Source organism: Prosopis cineraria, unplaced genomic scaffold (genome assembly GCF_029017545.1).
Source record: "Prosopis cineraria cultivar Desert tree isolate PC_DT_omini unplaced genomic scaffold, ASM2901754v1 PC7, whole genome shotgun sequence".
Taxonomy (NCBI): Eukaryota; Viridiplantae; Streptophyta; class Magnoliopsida; order Fabales; family Fabaceae; genus Prosopis; species Prosopis cineraria.
In genome coordinates, this window is record NW_026555338.1 from 8,567,152 (window position 1) to 8,590,562 (window position 23,411).

General features: G+C 33.0%; 2 protein-coding genes across 16 annotated transcripts; both read right to left on the reverse strand.

Annotated features, from left to right (window-relative positions):
• Positions 1-922: 922 nt before the first annotated feature.
• On the reverse strand, positions 923-8,378 carry LOC129315561 (4-coumarate--CoA ligase 2-like). Of its 2 annotated transcripts, none has more exons than XM_054959353.1 (6): positions 7,107-8,378; positions 3,893-4,103; positions 2,885-3,030; positions 2,151-2,218; positions 1,864-1,966; positions 923-1,289 (listed from the first exon to the last, which is right to left on the reverse strand). In XM_054959353.1, the coding sequence occupies exons 1-6, from the start codon at positions 8,187-8,189 to the stop codon at positions 1,164-1,166; spliced, it is 1,737 nt and encodes a 578-aa protein (XP_054815328.1). In that variant the 5' UTR covers positions 8,190-8,378; the 3' UTR covers positions 923-1,163. The 2 variants fall into 2 exon arrangements, with proteins under 2 accessions (XP_054815328.1, XP_054815329.1); XM_054959354.1 differs by having other exon boundaries at positions 3,893-4,091; positions 7,107-8,373.
• A 2,696-nt stretch (positions 8,379-11,074) lies between these two features.
• On the reverse strand, positions 11,075-16,085 carry LOC129315768 (secreted RxLR effector protein 161-like). Of its 14 annotated transcripts, none has more exons than XM_054959797.1 (5): positions 15,757-16,085; positions 15,207-15,249; positions 14,937-15,038; positions 12,409-13,295; positions 11,075-12,159 (listed from the first exon to the last, which is right to left on the reverse strand). In XM_054959797.1, the coding sequence occupies exons 4-5, from the start codon at positions 12,436-12,438 to the stop codon at positions 11,539-11,541; spliced, it is 651 nt and encodes a 216-aa protein (XP_054815772.1). In that variant the 5' UTR covers positions 12,439-13,295; positions 14,937-15,038; positions 15,207-15,249; positions 15,757-16,085; the 3' UTR covers positions 11,075-11,538. The 14 variants fall into 14 exon arrangements, with proteins under 14 accessions (XP_054815772.1, XP_054815774.1, XP_054815775.1 ...); XM_054959799.1 differs by having other exon boundaries at positions 15,731-16,085; XM_054959800.1 differs by lacking the exon at positions 14,937-15,038.
• Positions 16,086-23,411: the final 7,326 nt, after the last annotated feature.

A 23,411-nucleotide genomic window follows, 5' to 3' on the forward strand; every position in this document is an offset into this window, starting at 1 on the left:
CAGAAAGCATTATGCTACCCTTAAACAAAATAATAAAATCATTAACGCATGAGAAATCGTTTATTCGCTCAACAATCACTATATTGTTTTCTGTCGCACGATGAAATACTACAGTCACGGATGAACACTCCCACCTCGCTTAGATGAAGACAACGACAGTAATCATAGATATGGGGAAGTGAAAATTATCCTACTGTGATCAACAATCATGGATATGCATCAATCTTCAGTCTCGCTGATCATGGGTTTCGTGAGATCTGCGTTCAAGCAAGATTTCCTTTTTAATGGTAGAGGATAAATTAGTAATTTTATTTTCAGACTTACTCACCCTTAAGTTTCTTGGGATCTGGTAGCTATTTGATGAATTCATGGGACTTTAGTGTATTTTGATTGCGTCTACGGGACTTTAGAATGATTTTCCCAACCATATCCAAATAGTGTCAGGCAAGATTTTTAGGGTTTGGATCATGAATTTTTATTTTTTTTATTTTCTCAGGCCGAGTCATGCATCTTGAGCTCCTGAACATCCTGCATGGCACTAGATCCAACACAGTAAGTATCATCACACATTTAGCAATCTTTGTGTGAGATTAGAGAGGATTGAATACTCTAGATATCCTCCCAAGTATACTATTTTTCATCTGACTTTGGGAAAAGATACAAGGGGATTTGACGTAACATCTCGACTTTTGAGGTGGATTTTATGCTCCACCTGTATCAGGATCGATAATAATGATTTATGGATCTTTTATCACTTATATATCCGTTTTCTAACTTAGATTTAATCTAATATAAGACTTCACATCATCTTCAATATCCATATTTGACTTCTCCCGCCTCCATGAAATACCTGTACATGAGCTCATTACGCCTAATAGCTTGCATAAAAAGCATATATAAGAATATGGATGCATAAGCTCTGTAAGCGAAATTAATTTATTTCAAATGACATTACAGGGTACATTCAAATGTACAAGAGATAAAGGGGGAAAACTACTAAAAGTCTAAGAGTACAATGATCAAATGAATTATGAGCCAACCATGAAGCTATATATATAATGTATCCTGGATTACACATGCATCACATAATTTTTCACAAAAAAAACCCCATAATAGCAATAATAATTAAATAAAGGAGGACAATTCTGTCCAGCTAAAAAATTTCAAGGCGTTTGGGTGTTGTTGCCCTCTAGCTTTGCTCTCAGATCTTTTCTCAATATCTTCCCAGATGGAGACTTGGGAATTGCATGAACGAAGTACACTTTGTGCAATCTTTTGTAAAACACTACCTGTTCGGAGTAAATACACATTATTCTATTAAGGGTTATACACAAAATAAAATAAAAACAAAAAATAATTTTGTTCAGAGTAAATACATATTTTATTCTTTTATTTTGAAAAACTGTTTTGCAATATAAATTTTAAAACTACTTTTTAAAATAAAACAAAAAAATCATATGTTTGATTAGTGTTAATTTAAAAATTTAAAAACTGTTTTAAAATTAAAAAATTGACTAAAATGATAGCCACCTGCAATTAATAATACTGACTTATAATAATGATTAGTTAAAATTTATGTTTCTATTTTTTATTTTTAAAAACAAAAACTAAGAACAGTTTTAGAAATAATTAAATTCAAAATACTTATCCAAATGAATTTTTTAATTTTGTTGTTTAAAAAAAACAAAAAACTGTTTTTGAGCATAGAAACCAAGCATGCTTTAAAACTTAATTAACTCTATAAAACTATAAGAACTAGAATTTAAAACATTCAAATGCTAAAACTAAGTAAATAAATCAAACCCAAAATAAAAGGGCATGAATTATGAAGACCAAATAATTAAATGATCTCAGGGAACATACCCGTTTAGCTATGAATTCCTTTACAGCCTCTTCAGTAAGGTCAAAGCCATTTGACCTTACAATAAAAGCAACTGGAACTTCACCGGCAACCTCATCCTTTTGCCTGTTCAAGCGTTTAATTGATAATAATAAATTATATTTAACAATATTATTTTTCACATCAAGAACGGAGCAATGAATTTATTAATTTATTCTTTTTTATTCAAAGTGTTGATATTTAAGTAAATAATTAATCACACCATCTATATTAATTAATCAAGTTTTCACCAAAAGATATATATACTTACGGCACGACAGCTGCGTCTGCAATGGAAGGGTGACTTACAAGAAGGCCTTCAAGTTCAGCTGGTGGCACCTGAATGAACAGAGAATCATAACATTAAGAAGGATTCTTCTTTGTCAATATCTTTTTTTTTTAGCCAAACATATCAGCGTGAAACTTATTTAATATTAAAAATAATGATAAGTGGTCTCAACTTAAAATGTTACCCGACTTCGAATTTTAAGATCCTTTAATATTGCCATGCATTGTTTTGATGGAATTTTTCCCAATTTTTTTATTATAAATTAAATTTAAATATCTAAGAATCGACGAATATATATATATATATATATTGCCATCCCTAACTTATTAATGGCATTGGCATGCGTACTGTAGGGAGGTCAAGTGGTAAGCACGTGTTTCTTTTTTTTTTTTTTTGGAAACAAAAGCAGCTTTTTGTTTTGTTGTTAAATAAGTAGGATAGGGAAGATGAGAAAATAATAGATTATAGATATAGAAGTTGAACCCTAAAAGACAAATGAGAAAAAAAACAAAAATAAAAATTATATAGATTATAAAAATCCAAGTCAATAAACCAAATGAACCGATAAATTATTAAATTAATATTTTGATCAATTTAATAAAAGTTTTCATCTATAACGAGTTTCTTGATTACGTTTTTTTTATCATTAATCATTAAATTAATGATTTAATCAATTCAGTTTGCGTTTTCAAAAGCCTTCAAAGAAGAGGGATTACCTGGAAGCCTTTGAACTTGATGAGCTCCTTAACTCTGTCGACAATGAAGATCTCGTCGTCTTCGTCTACATACCCAATATCCCCTGTGTGAAGCCATCCCTCTGCATCTATTGTTGCAGCTGTCGCCTTCTCATCATTCAGATATCCTATATATTTATACATATAACATAAACAAATTAGATGAACAATTAATTTGGATTCTCTTTTTTTATATATTGACTGACCGATCTAAGGGATAACCATGCAACAGTACTTTTTTTCCATCAATAAGATTCCAATTTCCAATCTTATTTAAAACTTCTACCTCCTACTTTAGATTATAAGAATCAGATCATATCAGTTAGTTCCATCGGAAAGCCAATGAAACTGATGTTTTGGTTCGGTGGAAACTATAATAAAAACCTGCTGTTTAACAAGGGCTCCACTAATAATCAAAGAATTATGCTTGCTTAATCAGTGATGTAGAATTCAAGTTTCAAGTAACTGTGCAACTATGCTAATTACTTATTGGAAAAGTTTGCCGCTCTAATGGTCATTTCTCGGTTGATATGAATTAGTCAATTGAATTTCAGTCTAAATTTTGAGATTAAAAAAACAGAAAAAAATATGTTATAAGTATAACTCTCAAGAGAAAGCCCATCTCAAAGGAACTAATTTATTGAACTATGAGTATATTTACTTTACTCATATGACTCGCCAAAATATGACTCATGACAATACTATTTTATTTGAGAGTTGATGTTTTGAAAGGTCCATTCCATAGCTACACTTCATTCAATCTTTTGCTGTTTAAAACCCGTCGCAAGTAGTCTTTTCCTTGACATTGGCCTTCTAATAAGAGTATTAATGTTATGAGCATAAAGTCCCAAAAATAAAGCCATTCCAAAAAACTACTCTATTAAATAAGAGAGCTACTCACATTTTATAAACCCTGCCTTATTTTTTAGGCTCTTCATATGGGAGTGAAGGTGGATCTGGATTTAAGATAGGGATGGAAGGGTAACATACCTTTCATGATTTGGTAGCCTCGAATGCAAATCTCACCAGGCTGGTTATAGCCAAGAGAGCGACCAGATTCAGGATCAACCACTTTGAGCTCCGCATTTCTGACGACTGTGCCACACGACCCCGACTTTGTTGTGAATGCCTCTTTTGCAAAGCCGAGGCACATTGACAACACAGGCCCTGCCTCTGTCATTCCGTACCCCTGTTTATTTAGCTGCCCAATTTCAGTATTTACGTTTTCATTTATTTTTTTAACCAACGAAATTAATTAAACAGGATTTAATTCTTCACAAGATGAAATGCGAATTATGATTTTAGAAAACACAATTTATCTTACCAAAATAAAAAAAACTAATTTTGGAGAAATAAATATTCACGTGTTATATTTAAAATCAAAACAAGCGTATCAACTAATTAATGAGATAGAGCATTTCATAATTCTTTTTATCTCATTCTAAGAACGCCCTCCCTAGTTCTCCCTCAGTTAATAATGGCATCTTTCAGCAAGAGTTTTTAATCTTTAATATAAGTTATTTGATAAAGCATTAATTATATTTTTAATATTATTTGTATTTAAATTCATTAACCATAGGAGAGAAAATGTGATGTACATTTTAAAGAAAATTAAATAAGAATAAAATTAAAAATTTATTCTGTTTTAAAAGAAAGTTAATAACTTAACTCTTTTGGTGAGGCACTTGGATGTGATGATAAATTAAGACACTAGAACCCACACCAAGTTTCCCATGGACTACTTTTCTCAAGTTTTTTTAGGCGAAAACCACTGTTTTTAAGTTGGCCTATTAAGTTTTGTAAGGTTAGTCTGAGTAATAAGTAACTCAGTTTCACTCAAGTAAGGTCACAAGTTTGAGCTTTATGTATGCGAAAAACTTCCTTTGGGGGGCTTAACCATCATAGTTAGGTGTGCGACGCGAGTCAAATTTAGATTAGTCAGGGTGAAACTCTAGATACTAAGTGGACAACCAAAAAAAAAAAAACACTTCTTTTATCATGTATATTCAAAAACAACAAAACAAAATTTCAACTTCCGTTATCAGGATTTTTTTTTTTAAAGTATCTATCATCTGAATAGGAAGTCAACTCTACTATCAATCGACAACAATTCAATAGGTTGGTCTAGTTTCTTGATTTTCTTCAAATTACAAAGTCAAACAAATTGTATGTAGTACTTTACAACCAAAATAAATAATAAAAGCATTTCCATATTGTTCTAAAAATTAATTAATAGGTATTATATGTATTGACAAATTTAATGTTTATATGATTTTCTTAAAATTAAAAGTATTTTCTATCAATAATAAATCAAAGACGACTAATTTTCTTTCAGTTATTAAAAACAAAAGATAAACACTGTCTCAACTAGGCTTGTTTCATATACCAATATTAAGAATTGAATTTTTATCTAGTTACTTAACAAGGTGAAAAAATCCTTTGGCTAAATTGAGCTGGTGTTTCTAAGAATTTATATCGGAAAAACTTTGCCTTGCTTGACAAATTACGTCGACTTCTCTAATCTTAGTTGGCATCACGCTTAGTCCACGTACTTTACCGACCAAACTAAAGAAAGTTGGAGTATACGTGACCAAAATAATAATAATAATAATAATAATAATAATAATAATAATAAAAAAGAAAGAAAGAAAGATGGAGTATGAATTGAGAAAAGCTACACATCACTATCGTTCTCATCATATATACTACTATTTCTTTAATTTTTTATTTTTCAAGAAACATTAAACTTATCTACCCTTTCATTTTATTTTTCTACAATATGAATATGATTTAATTTGTTGATTTAGTCTTTGAGTACGATAGAAAGAAGGTGAAAAAGTTGACTATATATCTTGGTGTCAATTCTTTCCTATTATTTTGGCCCCAAAAAAAAAAAAATCCTTCCTACCAAACCAAAGCATGACAAAGTCAACAAACGAAAAACGTTAGTTAAAAATGACAAAAAGTTCCTCCTTGTTATCCTAGGCATGCATTTTACCTGAAAATTAGAAATCTTCAAAAATTTCAAAGATAATTGAAAATTATATACTTTTGGCCAAACATGATTGAAAGAAAAAAATAATAAAAATTGATATTTTAAGGAAATATAAGAAATATTAATAATATATTTAAAATTGAATTTTTTTTTTTGCATTATTAAAGTTAGTACTTGCATTTTTAAATTACTATTTTTAAGGTTTTAATCTCCTAACACTAATTACGTATACACTTTACCTCACTCTGCTTGTCACCAATGTCTAATGTCACGTAGCTGAAATTACTATTTACATATTAATTTAAAACATTCTCTAACATTTAAATAGATGAAACTATCATTTTAAAAAATAATAGTAATTTAAAGATACCAATATGCAATGTTATTAAAACCGAACTGGACTGGATGGTCCGACCGCCATTCGTTGAACAAAACGGTCTGGTTCAACTAATTGAACCAATTTGATATTTGATCCGGGTTGATTCGGATTGAACCGGCCGGTTTTGAGAGAACCGACTTTGACTCGAAAACTAAACCCAGGTCAACTCGGGTCAAAGCCAAAAAAATTTAAAAAAAATTAGGCTGAATTACTTAAATTCACAATTTCTCTTCTCTAATCACTAATTTTCTCTTTTCTTCTCTTCTCTAATATCTAATATCTCTTTCATGGCCCAAACTCAATTTTTAACTTCTCCTCTAACATCCGCCTCCAGCTCTAAAGATCTAACCTTTAGCATCAAGATTGAAAGCTTGTGAGTCATGACATGAAAGCATGCCTCTAGCTCCAACATTTTCCTTTAAGATCACAAGCTTGTATTGATATGCCTCTACCTCTAGCTTCAATGATCAAAGCATTTAGCTTTTGGGGTCAAAATTCCAAACACCATTAACAAATAATATTTTATTTATATAATTGCGCATATAAATTTTAATTTTTATATTATTAGTTCGACCGCCGGTCTCATCGGTTAAACCATAAAAACTGTGACTCATTGTTCTGTCCGGTTTAATATTCGGCCCAGCTTTCAAAATATTGCCAATATGTACTGCATGTGGGCAGTTAAGGTTAAATGTAGTTTTTGTCATCACGCATGAATTTCCTTATTTGCAGTTCCAGGCGGTCCATCGCTAGTGTACCATTAATTAATGGCTAACTAAATTAAAACTAGACGACGGTGATGTTCATGTGTTTGTATGGGTTGTTCTTACCTGACCCAAAACGGCCTGAGGCACTCTGCTTCTTAGAGCGTCCTCCAGCTCCTTCCCAAGCGGCGCCGCCCCTGACAGCACCAGCCTTATCGAGCTCAGATCGAAGTCCGCCACCATCGGATTCTTTGCCAGCGCCAGCACCAGGGGCGGCACCACCATCGCCACCGACACCTTATGCCGTTGCGTCAGTTCCAGCAACGCCCCTATCTCGAACTTGTGCATCAGCAACACCGCACTTCCCGCCCTCAGAGCGCACAACAACACGCTGTTGAGAGAGAATATGTGAAACAGAGGAAGCACGCAGAGCAACACGTCGTCTGGTTTCAGGTACAGGTTCGGATTCTCGCCGTCGACCTGTTGCGCCACGCTCGTCGTTAAGCTCTTGTGCGTCAGAATCACGCCCTTCGGCAACCCTGTCGTTCCAGAAGAGAACGGTAGAGCCACAGGATCGTCCGGGTCGATCTCCACCTCCGGCACCTCATTCTCGTCGGCCTCCGACACCACCGAGAAATGCATGCACTTCTCTGGCGGATCATCGACGGTGATCACCTTAAGCTGATCCTCTCCGATGTCCACGCCGGCCTGGTGATCTCGGAGCTTGCTAACGTAAGCCGATTGGGTGACAATCAGTTTCGCTTTCGCCGCACGGAACTGCTTGAAGATCTCGTCAGCAGTGTAGAACGGATTCGCCGCAGTGGCCACAGCACCGATCATGGAAGCAGCAAAGAACGACAACGCGAATTCGGCAGAATTCTGGAGTAGTATCATAATCACATCGCCTTTCTTGATCCCGAGTTTGGAGAAGCCAGCGGCAATCTTCCTCGACTGGAGGTGAGTTTCCGCATAGGAGTAAATTTTGCCGGTGGAGCCGACGATAAGGCAGGGACGGTCAGCGAATTGAGAGAGATTCTCGAAGCAGTAAGTGTGAAGAGGAAGATGGTTGGAAATAGGTATGTCTGGTAATTTTGACTTGAAGATATGAGTAGTTTGGGGAGAATCTGCAGAATTCGAATCGTTTGGAGCAGGTTTTGGAGAAGGAGGAGAAGAGAGGCCTGGGTTCTGGTGGGATTCAACAGAAATCATGGCTGGCCGACCAGAAAGAATAGAAAGGGAATGAACGAAGAAGAAGAAATCAAGAAGTAAAATGGAGAAGACGAAGATTGAATTGAAATAAATACGATCGACCTGGGAGGTGAGAAAACTGGGAAGAAATTAAATAAAAGTCAAAATTAAAATATACCCGAGAGTATTGGGAAGGGTGAGAGAGGGTTAGGTGGAGGAATGAGGGATGATAGAGAGCGAACGCAGTTAGATGGTATACGTGCCAAGTCTCACGTTCAAAACCAAGCGTTCAATTCTCTGCTGCATATTCTCCTACTTACCAACCTAACACCTTTTCTGTCTTCTTCTTCCCCCATCACTCCCAGCCAACATTTAATTAAAAACTTAACAAAATTAATATATATATATATATATATATATTACTCTTTATTAGAGAATAATTCACATTACTACTATCATTTAACATAATAGAGCCTAGCTAAGATAACAAAGTCTCATAATATCAATCTCAACCCAAATATAGCCTTTTTACAAATTTTATAAAAATATAATTAGAGGCAAGTAGTCTTTTATATTGGTTACACTTTAAGAAATGAACTATTTTTTTTTCTTCATTTATAAATAGTACTATTTGTTTTAAATTTTACATCTACTCATCATTGTGGTGAAATTTGAGACATCAAAATTTGATTTTAATGATATAATTAAAACTTTTAACTTGTAATTTTCCATATAAAAATTAATATTTTAACAGAGTGATGGTCTTAAGATTATTTTTATTTTCAATTTCGTATATATTAAAACAATAATTTATTAAACATATCAACATAAAATTATATTAAATATAGACCATCAAGCTTTGATCTGGATGGTTGAGATTGGTGCTTGAAACTAATTTCGCTAATAATAACTTTGAAAAGCGCCATAGATTTTTGTAATTATATTATTGCCTCAAGTACATATTTAAAATGAAATTTCCACGATTTTGTAGTTAACTATTAAATTAATATATATATATATATATATTTATAATTTGTGATTAAAATTAAAAATTTTTTAAAACTAAAATATTAAAAATTCCAAAAAAAAAATACAAACACTATTTGAAGAAATTTTGTTAATAATATTTAGGGTCTTGAAAACGCTTTGTTCTTTTAAGGAAATTGTCGGGGTCGCTTGGATACCAACAAAACAAAGAAAAATTATTGTATTATGAGAAGAAAATTAATTATTTTGTTCTTATAGTTTTGACTTAAATAAAATGAAGTCTCTAATGCAACTTAATTCTTACAGTTTTAACTTAATTAAAATTAATTTTTAAATTTTAAATTACTACAACTTAATTTTTATAATTTTAAATGTTTAAAATGTTAGTCCCTACATTTTAAAAAAAATAAAACTATAAGAAATAAATTATTTTTAATTAATAATTAAACAGTGAAAAATATAAATATCAAATAATAAATTTTTCCTATTTTAAATTTATATATTCTTTCGGTTTGGATGTGGCCATGATTTAGACTGAAAAAAAAAAAACATCAAACAATGTATATCTATATATATAATATTAATTATTCTGTGTCCTTTACTTCGGTGTCTTTTGATGGGCTAAGATAAAAATTCCCTCTCTCTTTCAAGTATAATTGGGATAGATCATTCATTAAAAAAAAAACGTTTTTTTTGATGAGTTAGATCTTGAGGGTTTATTCGGGGTCAGGGCATACCTCTTAATTGAATGAATATTTATAAAGACACTTATAAATATACCTCATTAATTAATTTATTTTAGAGAGAAATAAATATGCCTTACTATTTTTCTTATTAATTATCTTATTTTAGACGAGAATTGGCAATTCTTAGGCATTTTTATCACTAACTATTTTATTTTAAAGAAGAATAAATATCCCTAACTATTTTTTGAGCTAATTATCTTATTTTAAAGAAAAATTGACAGTCTCTTGTTATTTTTCTTATTAATTATTTTATTTTAAAGAGTAATAAATATTTCTTATTATTTTTCTTGCTAATTATCTTATTTCAAGGGGAAATTGATAGTCCTTTACTATTTTTCTCATTAATTATTTTATTTTAGAGAGAAATAAATGTCTCTTGCTATTTTCATTACTAGTTATCTTATTTTAGAGGAAAATTGATAATTTCTTGCTATTTTCCTTGCTAATTATTTTATTTTAGAGAGAAATGAATATCCCTCAATATTTTTCTTGCTAATTATTTTATTTTAAAAAATAATTGACTATCCTTCTTTATTTTTTCTTGCTAATTTTAAGTTGAGATATAAATGTAACATTTATTGCTAATTTGACATTTTAAGGAGAAATAAACAATCACTATTTAAATTTACTCGTTGATTTACATTTTCTTAGTAGTGATGACCCATCAACAAAGTTATCGCATTGGCAATGGGATTTGATTTATTTAATTATGATTTATAAGTTAAATCCTTACTAGCTAATTGGACCAACATTTGTTGGTATATTTGCTTAACTTTTGATTGGAACAATGTTATCTTAAGAGTTAAAAAAAATGGTGTTACATTTTTCTTATGATTTAATGTGCAATAATAACCCAAAAATATTGTGTTAATTATTGAAAGTTTGGGATATCAATCTCCTTTAGAAAAACTTACAGAGTGAAATTTCTCTTTAATTCTAATAAGAATTTTTGAATTAACAAACAACGTTGGTCAAATATTATTATAGAATTTCAAAACTTGCAGTGTTATATTGTGTCAATAAAAGTTAAGAACATCAGTTATATCTAATGAAAATCTTCTTGAGAAAAAAAAAATTGTCCCTTTAACCCTTTTTCCAACTACCTTTTTTCGTGTTCTCCTCACAATATAATGAGCTTCAAATTCAATTGGCAAAGAACTCAATAGCTAGATCAGACCACTGAAAAACGTATCTTATAAATACAATTAATTATTGTCCATTCCATTTAACAACTATTTCAAACAGTTGGAAAACTAATGAAATGGATGAATAGCTCTCACCATGTGTGAGACGCACAGTGCCTTCATCACTATAAAGTGGAAACCGTTATAATGAGATGGACACGTCAGCCCTTATACAAAGAATAAACAATAAAGAATAAATCAAAATACAATCAGTGAAAATAGATAACAAATCATATGGGCTTCATATTCTATTTCTGCTTGACACTGGTGGACTTGGGCTGACACTTTAATACTTTATCATTCCCCCCGCAAACTGGCAGCGACTAGAAAAAGCCCAAGTTTGTTATGAAGCAGAACATATCATGTTGAAGGCAATGGTTTAGTTAACAAACCTGCAACTCGATCTTCTGAAGGAACAAACTGAATAGCAATCTTGTTGGATGCAACTAAATCTCAAACAAAATGCAAACCCACTTCAAAATGTTTTGTTCTCGCATGAAATATAGGATTAGAAGCAAGGGCAGCTGCACTAACATTATCACGCCAAATAACAGAGGGTAGATGATGATGAATCCCAAGTTCAGCAAATAGAGAATGAAGCCATAAAATCTCAGAAGATGTATGGGCTAAAGCCTTATATTCGGACTCAGCACTGGACCGAGCTACAACTGATTGCTTCTTAGATGACCATGCAACCAAAGAATCACCATAGTACACTAAATAACCCCCTGTTGAACGTCGATCATCAAGACATGAAGCCCAGTCTACATCAGAATAGGCAACCAAATCAAGACAACTAGACTTCTTGATATGAAGTCCAAGATTAATTGTTCCCTGTAAATATCGAAGTAGATGCTTGACAGCTTTCCACTGTAAAAGCATAGGAGCAGATAAAAACTGACTCAGTTTGCCCACCGCAAAAGCTATGTCTGGACGTGTTTGAGCTAAATATTGCAGAGATCCAACAGCTTTCCGATAAAGAGTAACATCATCAATTAATACACTATCATGTTTGGATAGAGTATGACCAGTCACCATTGACGTCTTACTAGCTGACATAGTGCCCATATGCAGCTGCTCAAATAAATCAAAAATATATTTGCCTTGATTTAAATAAAAACCAGTAGCATCTCTAGTGATTTCTATTCCAAGAAAGTAATGAATCGGTCCTAAATCTTTTAAAGAAAATATGTCATTGAGTTTAAGAATAAACTAATGCATGCTCCTTGAGTGACTTCCAGTAACAAGAATATCATCCACATAAATCAATATTATCAAAATCTGTGCATCATTTTGAAAGAAAAACATGGAAGTATCACTCACTATTTTTGAAGTTCCATGATAATAAGACATTTTTCAGCTGATCAAACCATGCACATGGCGCCTGTTTCAAACCATAAAGAGCTCTCTTCAAACGACAGATATGTGTGGGTTTACTAGAATGCCCAAAACCCTCTGGTTGAGCCATATAAACTGTTTCCTTTAAGTATCCATTCAAAAAGGAATTATTAATATCTAGTTGACAAACATTCTAGTTCTTCAAAGTAGCCAGTGTCAGTATCACACGAATTGTTGAAGGCTTTATAACAGGACTGAAAGTCTCTCCATAATCAATACCAAGAGCTTGAAGATAGCCTTTTGCAACCAAACAAGCTTTATACCTCTCCACAGTGTTATCAGGATTGAATTTGGTTTTTGAAAATCCATTGACAGCCTACAATGTTGAAGGAAGGATGTCATGGAACCAAATCCCATGTGTCATTATGTAATAAAGCAAGATATTCAGTTTCCATAGCTTTCTTCCAATGATCAAGTTTTAAAGATTGATGTACAATATGTGGTTCAACATGAAGACAGAAGGCATCTTTCTAAAGATATCCAATAAAAGGTGTCCTTGGTTTAAAAATCCTACTCTTAGATCGAGTAATCATGGGATGATTATTATGAGCAGCAATAATAGGAGAACCCTGTGCTAGAGAACCTGATGATTCATTTGAAGAGAGAGCAGCTGAGTGACTGAAATTCTGAGACTCTAATGGGTTGGATGATGATGAATTAATTTCGGTTTGATCAGTATTGGGCATGGAGTCCGTTATTTGTAGATCTTGTAAATCACATGAAGAAGTATTGTAGAGTGAATCAGACGGCATTGTTTCATTAAGTGATGAGGTATCTTCAACCTGTAAGGTATCATCTCGTGTTTCAGAAGTCTGCATGGAAGCACCACAAACAGAGTCACGACATAGTGATGGAAGCCATGACTGAGAGGCATTCTCAAAAGCATGAGATGATGAAGAAGAATTTTTTGCAAAAGGAAAATCATTTCATTAAACACCACATGCCAAGATATAAACATACGGCCTTTGCTGCTTAAGCATTTATAACCTTTATGTGAAGGGCTTGGACCCAAATAGGTGCATTTCTCAGTTCAAAACTGAAGTTTATGTGTATTATAAGGGCGTAAACATGGAAAGCATGCACAAACACCTTAAACCCTCCATAATTTGGCTTGGACCCAAAAAGAACTTCAAAAGGAGATTAATAACATAGATTGCATTCATAAAAGCCTCCAACCAAAAATGCAATGGCATTGAAGCTTGTGCAAGCATACTTAGACCTGACTCAACTATATGCCGGTGTTTCCTCTCAACCCAGCCATTTTGCTCAGACGTGTGTGGACAGGAGTGCTGAAACTTAATACCAGAATCTGACAAAACATAGTAAATGATCGGAATTCACTGCCCCAATCATTTTGGACTATTTTTATAGTTCGTTGAAATTGATTCTCAACTAGCTTTTTAAATTGTATAAAAGCTGATAGAGCCTCTCCTTTTGTGCGAAGAGGATAAAGCCAGGTGAATTTGTTGTGGTCATCTACGAATGAAATATAATATTTAAAACCTGTTTTGCATTGTATAGGTGCAGGTCCCCATACATCTGTATGAATCAAATCCAATGGGCCTTTAACACATGAAACTGACTGTGGAAATGGTAGTTTATGCAGTTTGCCCAATTGAAAAGCATCACAAAATGCAAAATCATCTTTCCTGTTAATATGAACATTACATTCCTTCAAAATTTGTTTAACAGTATTAAAAGATGCATGACCTAGACGTCTGTGCCAGGTCTCTAAAGCATCGAACAAAGCTACACATTTATTTTTCATACTATCATCAAGTAAGTGATATATCTGGGGTGCTCCATCTACCTTGTACAACCCATCATTCTGTGTAGCACGGATACTTCAAAAAAGTAAACGTACTTGTATCTGATACGTATCTGATACAATACTTGTAGGATACTTCTGTATATGTATCCCATATTCTAACATTTGTGAGATGATTTTTTTCAATAATTTTTTACTATACCACTTAAAAACTTGAAAAAACACTTAATATTTTAGTTAATTATTATAAATATTCTCATATTACTTTAGAAATTCTTGTTTAAAAATCAAAATACCTATACTTATATCATAAAATGTTGAAATATATATTATAAATATCCCCGTACCTGTATCCTAAAATTTTGAAAATTTCCTATATTCTCGTATCATCCTGTATCGTATCGGATACTTGTACCCGTATCTATGCAACCTAGCCCATCACATATGTATCCTTTAACCAGCACCTTGCTGGTTTTCAGATCCTTGAGAACACAAGTGTCAGAATAGAATTGAATCAGTATTTCATTATCAATAACCAACTCAGAAACATTAAGAAGATTTTTCTTAATTCCAAGGACTACCAGAACATCTTTCAAGATCAGGGGTTTACTGTTATTACAAGGTATATATCCAAAACTGTGACTAGAAATTTTGAGACCCTCACCATTGCCAACTATAAGATTACCTGAGCTATTTGACTGACTAGAAACTGATGGGGGCAACTGATTAGTCACATGATTAGAAGCACCACTGTCTAAATACCATGCAGGGTCCTGAACAGTCTCAGCTGAAGCATAATATGCATTAGCAAAGGTATTACCGAAATCATTTTGAGGAGGCATGAATGATTTATCAAAATGATGAAAATAGTTCATAATGGTATGTCCTGGACAACGACATAAATGACAAGAAATTTTGTTACTAGATTGATTATTTTTATATCGGCCTCTGTTACCTCTTCCTCTGCCACGCCATTGTGATCGACCCCCATTCGAACCCTGTAAAGAACTTGAAGAAAGATCAGACCGAAAAGATAGACCAGCAAAGGGTTCACTAACTGAATGAACACTATTCAGGTGCTCAAGATGACGTTCATAAGTAAGAATTTTGGATTGAAGAGCAATCCAAGTCAAGTTTTCTTGGTTAGCTAAATGAACAACCATAGGTATATAATCATGGTCAAGTCTAGCTAAGGTTTGCATAATCAAATCAGGTACTGGAATAGGGGCTCCTACAAGAGCTAAATTATCTGAGATCATCTTCATTTTATTGAGGTATTCTTCCATTCACATAGTTCCTTTCCTAGTTTGTTCAAACTCGATTTTCAACAATGTTAAACGCGATCATGTATTAACACAAGCAAGATTAGTAACAGCATGCCAAATCTAAGCTGTAGTCTTGAAATGAAGAACTTGTGAAGAAATATTGGATATCATTGACCTAACAAGCCAACTATAAACGAGTTGGTCGGTGGCGTACCAATCATCAAAGAGAGGATTTCATACCCATAATAAATCCTTCCAGACGATGTGCTCGAAGCACTGACTGAACAAAATTATGCCATAAAAGATAGTTGGATCGATCCAGCTTGATTGAGACTATTCAGAAGAGGTTGTTTTTGTTTGAACAGCAATAGGACCTCTAATAGACGGAATCATAGAAGAAGATGTAGGGATGACAGTGGAAGATGAAAACATAGGTGCACTCACAGAAGATGAAGGACTAGGAATGATGGGGGAGAAAAGAGGCGAGGACGCCGAAGTACAAAGGATTGGAAAGGTCGCCATTGTCGTCTTTGCTCTGATACCAAGTTGGAAAACTAATGAAATGGATGAATAGCTCTCACAATGTGTGAGACGCACAGTGCCTTCATCATTATAAAGTGCAAACCATTACAACGAGATGGACACGTCAGCCCTTATACAAAGAATAAACAATAAAGAATAAATCAAAATACAATCAATAAAAATAGATAACAATCATATGGGCTTCGTATTCTGTTTCTGCCTGACATTGGTGGACTTGGGTTGGCACTTTAATACTTCATCACAAACAATTATTAATTTATCTTGACACTTTAATTTGAAAGAAAATCATGTACAGACGTAAAATTATGAATATAATTCACATGATGTTAAGATACAATATTGTTTTTACTACATAAATCAAGATATGTAATATTTATTCTACCATTATTATTACCTACTAATAATTGCTGTTCCGGCCGGCTTCTTATATCTCATTTTCATTTCGGAACATAAAAATATTTTAAATCTAAACTATTACTATTCTCATTTGACACTATTTTGTGTATCAAAGGAGCCTTTGAAAGAGTGTGGTCTTACAGAATCGTTAGGTTGACTTTGAATTTTAGAGACTCACGCTCAAGTTCTTGGAAGCATTATTGGCATTTAATTTTATTCCACGAACGACGGCTAGCCTTCTAATTATGGATTTCGATATGAAGATTTCTATATATGTAAAATAATCTTGTATTTAATATAAATACCCAATTTGTAACCATATATAATTTAAGGCACATGTGAGGTTAAATATTAGCGTTTTTAGGAGGAATGACACATGTCTAAATAGATAATTATTATATATATATATATATATATATATTTGTTAAGGAAGGAGAAATCCTAAATTAGGATACACTGGTACATAGTGGTGATTGACCAACTGCTATTGCATCATTCTCTAAGAGACGTTGTAGCCCATCAGGAGCTCGATGTAGGTGATGCTTTCCAATGTCGAGGGACGGTGCAAAAGATGCCAAAAAAATCAGCACACTTATTCCCTTCATGATAAACGTGATCAACTTCAACCTGCCAGCTCTAGACGTAGGAGAGCATAAATCTGTCTCGGTATTCTGCTGTAACCATTAATTCGTGCATTATCCATAGAAATTAGCTGTACAGCAAGCAGCAATCAGCAGCTTGATCTTTCTGAAGCCACTCTCCCAAGCCAGCGTTAACCCATCTAGAATAGCCCAGAGCTCAGCCTGCAATGCTGTGCAAGCACCAATATTCCTACAACAGCCCTGAATCCAATCCCCTTCCGAGTTACGGAGAATATAGCCCGCACCTGCATTTTCACTCACATGTTTAACAACACCATCACAGTTCAAGGAAGTCCAGGAGAAGGGAGGTTTTTTCCATGTAACAGTGGTATCAATTCTCGTAGTGACACCGGTATGAGTTTTCCGGAGAGCCTCTTTGGCCTCGATATTAAAATCAACCAACATACGGATTTCCATAACCAATTGTTCGCTGCTCGTATGATTTCCTTGAAAGATAAATTTATTTCTTGTTTCCCAGAGTTTCCAGCAAGTGAGTCCAAAGAGAGAAGCCCAGGTGCTACTCACAGAGTTACTATCAATATGCCCACAAAGATTATTGAGCATCCACTTTTCAAAGGGTTCGTTGTAGAAACGACGCAATCTATATGAAGATATGAGCCTTCTCCATACCTCCCGAGCCAGAATACAGTGGCGTAGAACGTGGTCAATGGTCTCACAGTTCTCCTCAAATCTTCCGCATACATCAATGGCAGTCACATGACGTCGAAATCTTTCAGCATTTGTAAAAGGGCGCCACGTAGAGCAAGCCATAGGGTGACCCATACACGTTGTGCGCTTTCATGTTTCCAAATCATGTCCCATTTACTATCCTAGTCATCCCAGTTGTCGTCCAAAAATTACCTCATAGACTGACCGCATCGAGAAGGCTCCGTTCGAACTTTGATCCCAGAAGCATTGTGCATTGCCATCATTAGCATTGGGTGTCTTCGTGCCTGCAATGAGAGAGAGAACTTGATTCGGGAGATCCCCCACAAGAAGATTCCAGTCCTAATATCCGTTAAGACCCATAAAAGCGAGCTCTTCCTCAGAGATGTCGCGAGAAGCTAGAAATTTTAGAGGGCCCACATTAGCAAGCGAATTATCCTTCCAAAAGCGAACCTTTATTCTAATACACCAAATTTTTTTTTAAATAATTTAATTTAATTATAGTTGGGTTATAGCCACCCAACATATTTTATATCAATAATTTTAATATAAAAATATTTTATAATTAGCTTCAACTTACACATTACAATATTTCAGCTAAATTTTTACTTCCCACATACCATTAGACTAAATTACATTTGTCCATCCTTATACTCCCAACAAGTAAACTAAATCACATTTGTCCATCCTTATACTCCCAACAAGTAAAATAAATAATTTAGTCAATTTTCAAAATAAGCCAGTTATTTGGCCTCATAATCATACCATTTTAACCAATCCAAAGTAAACTAAATATTAAAATTACAGTCATCCAAAGTGTACCAAAAATAGAAATAGTTTGAAAGGCATGATTACATTTATATATTCATATAATTGTCAATAAACAAAAAGCCTTAATATTGACAATATAAAATATTATAAATCATAAATCAAATACCCAAAAGAGACAGTGAATCTATGCCACTAAGCCTCTGGGACTCCTCCACGTGTCACTCGTGGCTCTTCTCCTGAAAATTGTTAACCACATAATGAGACTCAAAAGTCCCAGTAACCAAAGCCAATTTATAATAGTGTATACAAACAGTTAAGTGTGTGCTTATTAAGTGAGAATTAAAAATAATATAATTCCAACAAATATAAGAAATATTTCAATACACACAAATAACCATCATTATATCATTTCATTAATCTCGAGCCGTAGCCCTCACTCGGTGCTAAATTACCCGGCCAAAGGTAGATTAGCCCGAGCCTTTATAAGCCACCTATTGAGCTTCAATAGGGGCGTACCACGTGGCACATAAATACAACAAAAATAGCAAGCCTCCCAACACCTCCCACAATAATCAAACAAATTCATAATAATATTGCACAATTATATAATATTACAAAATTTATAATTTTCTCAATAATCACCCAATTAACATGAAGTAACATTAATCACAAATTAAAAGCATGGTTACCTCGTGGTTTTTTCAATAAATTATTCCTTACAAATTTCTCTCCCACCACAATCTTCACCAACAACACAATCTACAAATAACATATTATTTATAAATATTAGTTTCAATTATTGAAACTAATAAAATAATTATAGTAATAGAATTAAAAATATAACATAATTTCTAATCTCAATCTTAATACAAATCTAGAGTTAATACTATTAAGTAAAATTTTTAACTCCTCTTTTAATTATCAATAAACATTAATAATCTAAAAATCAACTTCTAAACTAATTTCTATTATCAAAATTTTCTTTTTATTTTATAAATTCATACCTAAAATACCAATAAATTAAAAATTGAGTCTCTAGCTTAGAATCATAATCCTATAGCCATAATAATTCATTTCTCATCCCAACTAATCATCTAAACCTCAATAAATCAACGTATATTTTCAGATTTAATAAAAATCTAGTCTAGAATTTGATCCATAAGTCACAAATTCAAAGATCATCAATAAATTTATACTCTAGAACATTTATTATACTATTAACAACCTCAAAAATCATATTTATTCAATTTAAATTCATCCCTCTTTCAGATCTTAAATTTTCTACCACCACAAACTCAGAAACTAAAGAGGAAGGATGGCTAAGAATTTACTTAGTTTTGAAAAGCTTGAAATCACACCCTAAATATCCTATTAAAAACTCTTACCTCAAAACCCAGCACCAGCGAACTTGCGAACCGTCGCCCCCTCTGTTCGCACACGAAGAGAAATGAAAAAAAAAAGAAGGAGAAATGAAGAAACGAAGGAGGTGGGTTTTTTTTAAAAAAAATACTGTGGGTCCCATATTTTTTTATTATTTTCCTCTTTCCTCTCTCTTCTTTCTTTTTTTTATTATTATTATTATATAAACATAATCATTGCATTGGGAGAGCGCCGAAAGTTCACTTCTTCTTCCCTTTTTTTTTATTCATACCTTTTCTCTTTTTTTGTAATAATAATAATAATTTAATAATATATTTATTAATTAATTAATTATTTTAATTATTTTTTTAAATTTTTTAAAAATTTTAAATTTAGAATTATATCCTAAGTTAGATTTAATAATCATTTTCTACTAATTTTCTTACCTCTAAATATTTTTCAAAATTTTTATTAATCCAAATTAACTATTAAAATTTAAATTGGGATGTTACATTCATACCGTCACCAATCGGGAATCTAGAACAAATATCCACATCAGCCTAAATTTTCTTAATATTTCTCTAGAGAAGGGAACCTGACTGGTTGTTACAATTTGGTCCATTCAAATCATCCCACCCATACTTCTTCCAAGGACATGCACCCAAAGGAGGTTAGGTTCAGTAGCTAGTTTGAAGCCAATCTTCATTAAGAAAGCTCTATTCTATGGTTCAAGTTTTTTGAAGCCACTCCCACCACAGCTCTTGGGTTGACAAAAATCATTCCAATTTATCAAGTTAGACTTTCTTCCATCCTCAGTAGATCCTCATGTAAAAGCTTCTTAATACAGTCACAAAAGCCTCTTGGGTAACTTAGTGGTTTGCATAGCATAGAAAGAGAGGGCTTGTAGAATTGAATTAGCAAGAGTCAAACATCCACCAAGGGATAAAGTTCCATCTCAAGAGTCACTGCTTAACTTTTTCCTTAATATAACTATAAGTATCAAAATGGACTTTGTTATGTAAAAGATTAACCCCCAGATATTTCCCTAGATCATCTTTCTTACAAAAGCCCAGTTCAGTACTACACCAATCAATATGCTTAGTAGTCACATTACAAGAGAAATAAATTTGGGTTTTATTACTACTAACCTTATGGCTTGAGCTGACATAAAAGTCATACAAAATCTTCTTAATAATTTCAACTTGAGATTGATCAATAGAGTTAAAGAGCACCAGGTTATCTGCAAAGAAAATATGAGATAACAATAGTCCATTTTTGCAACATCCTGATTTTTTTTTGGTAGTAACAACATCCTGAATTTTTAGTTCTAGAATTAATCACTAATTAGGGGTCAACTAGTAAATTAATAGGTGATTAAGGTTTTGGAAGGAGAAGTGGTGTTTTAACCCTTTGGGATGTTAAATGAGCATATTTGAGTAGGATGATGGCATTATAGAGTGGAACATGTAAGTGTTGTGAAAATTTCTTCACAGAGTTCTAGCTTTAAGATCATGGATCAGACGTGAAGAAGGAGAGAAAGGAAGGGAAAAGAACATGCAAGAGAGGAGAAGGAGAAGGGTTGTGCTAGGGTAATAAATTTAAGGAGTTCAAAGGATATTTTTGGCCTATTGCTTATCAGGCAACTCTCGTAACATCCTAAGTTTCAAACCTTGAAATTTTTAATGTTCAGGAGGGTAATTTGATCAAAATAAGTGATTTATGAACTAATCATGTTTTGGAACACTAATAAGATTTTTAGACCTTTGGACAGCTCAGGAAATATGCTATGATAGTATACAGGTCAATCAAGCTCAAATAGGAGGCCATTTTAGAGAAGAGAAAGAAAGAAAATGAGAGGAGTGACAGAAGAAGGGCTCATGGCTTGGGAGTGACTTAGAGGCATTTTGAGCTTGCTACATCTTAGGTAAGCTTCTTACACATCTCCCTCTCCCTTTTATGCAAATTTTTGTATGATTAGGGTAATGTGGGACTTGATTTTAATTTTTCTTGGGTTGTGATAGAACTCATTACTTTAGTTAAGGTTTTAGGGAGTTAAATCAAGTTTTTAAACTAAAGTTTATGGATTGTATAGTGATTTAAAGTTTTTGAGTGCGGTTTAGACGAACCCTAATTAGGAATTGGGAGGTTAAGAGAAATGTGGATAGAGATTTGGGATTATTAGTGTGCTTGAATGTTAAATGAGATTATCAGAATGTGTTGGGAGAGTTGGTATTGTTAAAGTAAGGTTTTGGGTATAATTGATACCCATAATTGTGTTAGAAAGTAGTTAATTAGTGTGTGGATTGATAATCTTATAGATAAAATATTAATTGAGCATTGTTATGCTAGTGGAGACGTGAGGGGACCATTGTTTGACCATAGTAACCCTTTAAGTGATAAAAAGGTTGAGATAACTGGATTGTCTAAACTTTCTATTTGCGTGTTTGGATGGTTGTTTGGTTATTTTTAAAGCTAATACTCTTGTTTTGTACTAGTATAATATTAATATGAAACAATTAGAATTTAGAAATTTTATGTGAAGTGGAATGGAAAATTATGCTTTGAATATTATGGTTTTAAAGACTAAATCCTATATTTAAGTGTAAGTATTTGTGAAATTTCATGGTTTATGTGAAAATGATTATCATAGTGGAAATTATATATTATGTTATGTGTGGAATCATTGAGCATATGTTTAGTATGATTATTGTGAAAGGGTGTGAGTTCACCTTGGTGTGGTGTTGGGGACATTGTTTGGAAATTCATGTGGTACACTACCACTGTGGAGGCCCCAGTGCACCGTTCTATATTGTTTGAAAGTCCCAATACTATATGATATAAATTAGGCATCGATATCTTAAGTATTGATAGATAGGGGAAATTTACAATTCATAGTGGCTAAAGGCGCTCTTAGCCAAGGCTGCCTCCTTTGAATAGTGAGATTGAGCTAATCCAGTCATATAGATTTAGTCCTAATGAATAGTCAACCCATAGATTCAGTTGGAAGATATAAGAAGGATATAAGGTAGTGTGTTGATCATGAATATCATTTTATAGCTATATGTATATGTATGTAACTTGATCTATGTGTTTTAAGTGCCACTTCACATACTCACTACTATTCTCACATGCAAGTAGTTTGATTAGACTATTTTGTAATGAATTAAGTATGCATATGCTAACTTAGGAAACATATGTTATTTTGACTTGGATGAATTTTTGATATAGACTGTGGGTATCTTGATATGGAATGTTATAATTATGGTGCAATGGTTGTGAGAGGTTGAGATATTAGTGCAAGTATTGATTTTGTAGATTTGTGTATTTGAATGGCCATAAGAATGATTATAGTATTGTTGTTACCCTTTGTTGGGTTTATGCTAATTTGGAGTTTGGATGACCAAATTTTGTATGGATTGATATGTTAGGATAGGCTGGCATTCAAGAGGAGGGTGAATTGGGTGACACTTAAAAACTTTAAAAACTTAAAAGAGTGAAGGACTTAAGTGTAAAGGAAGA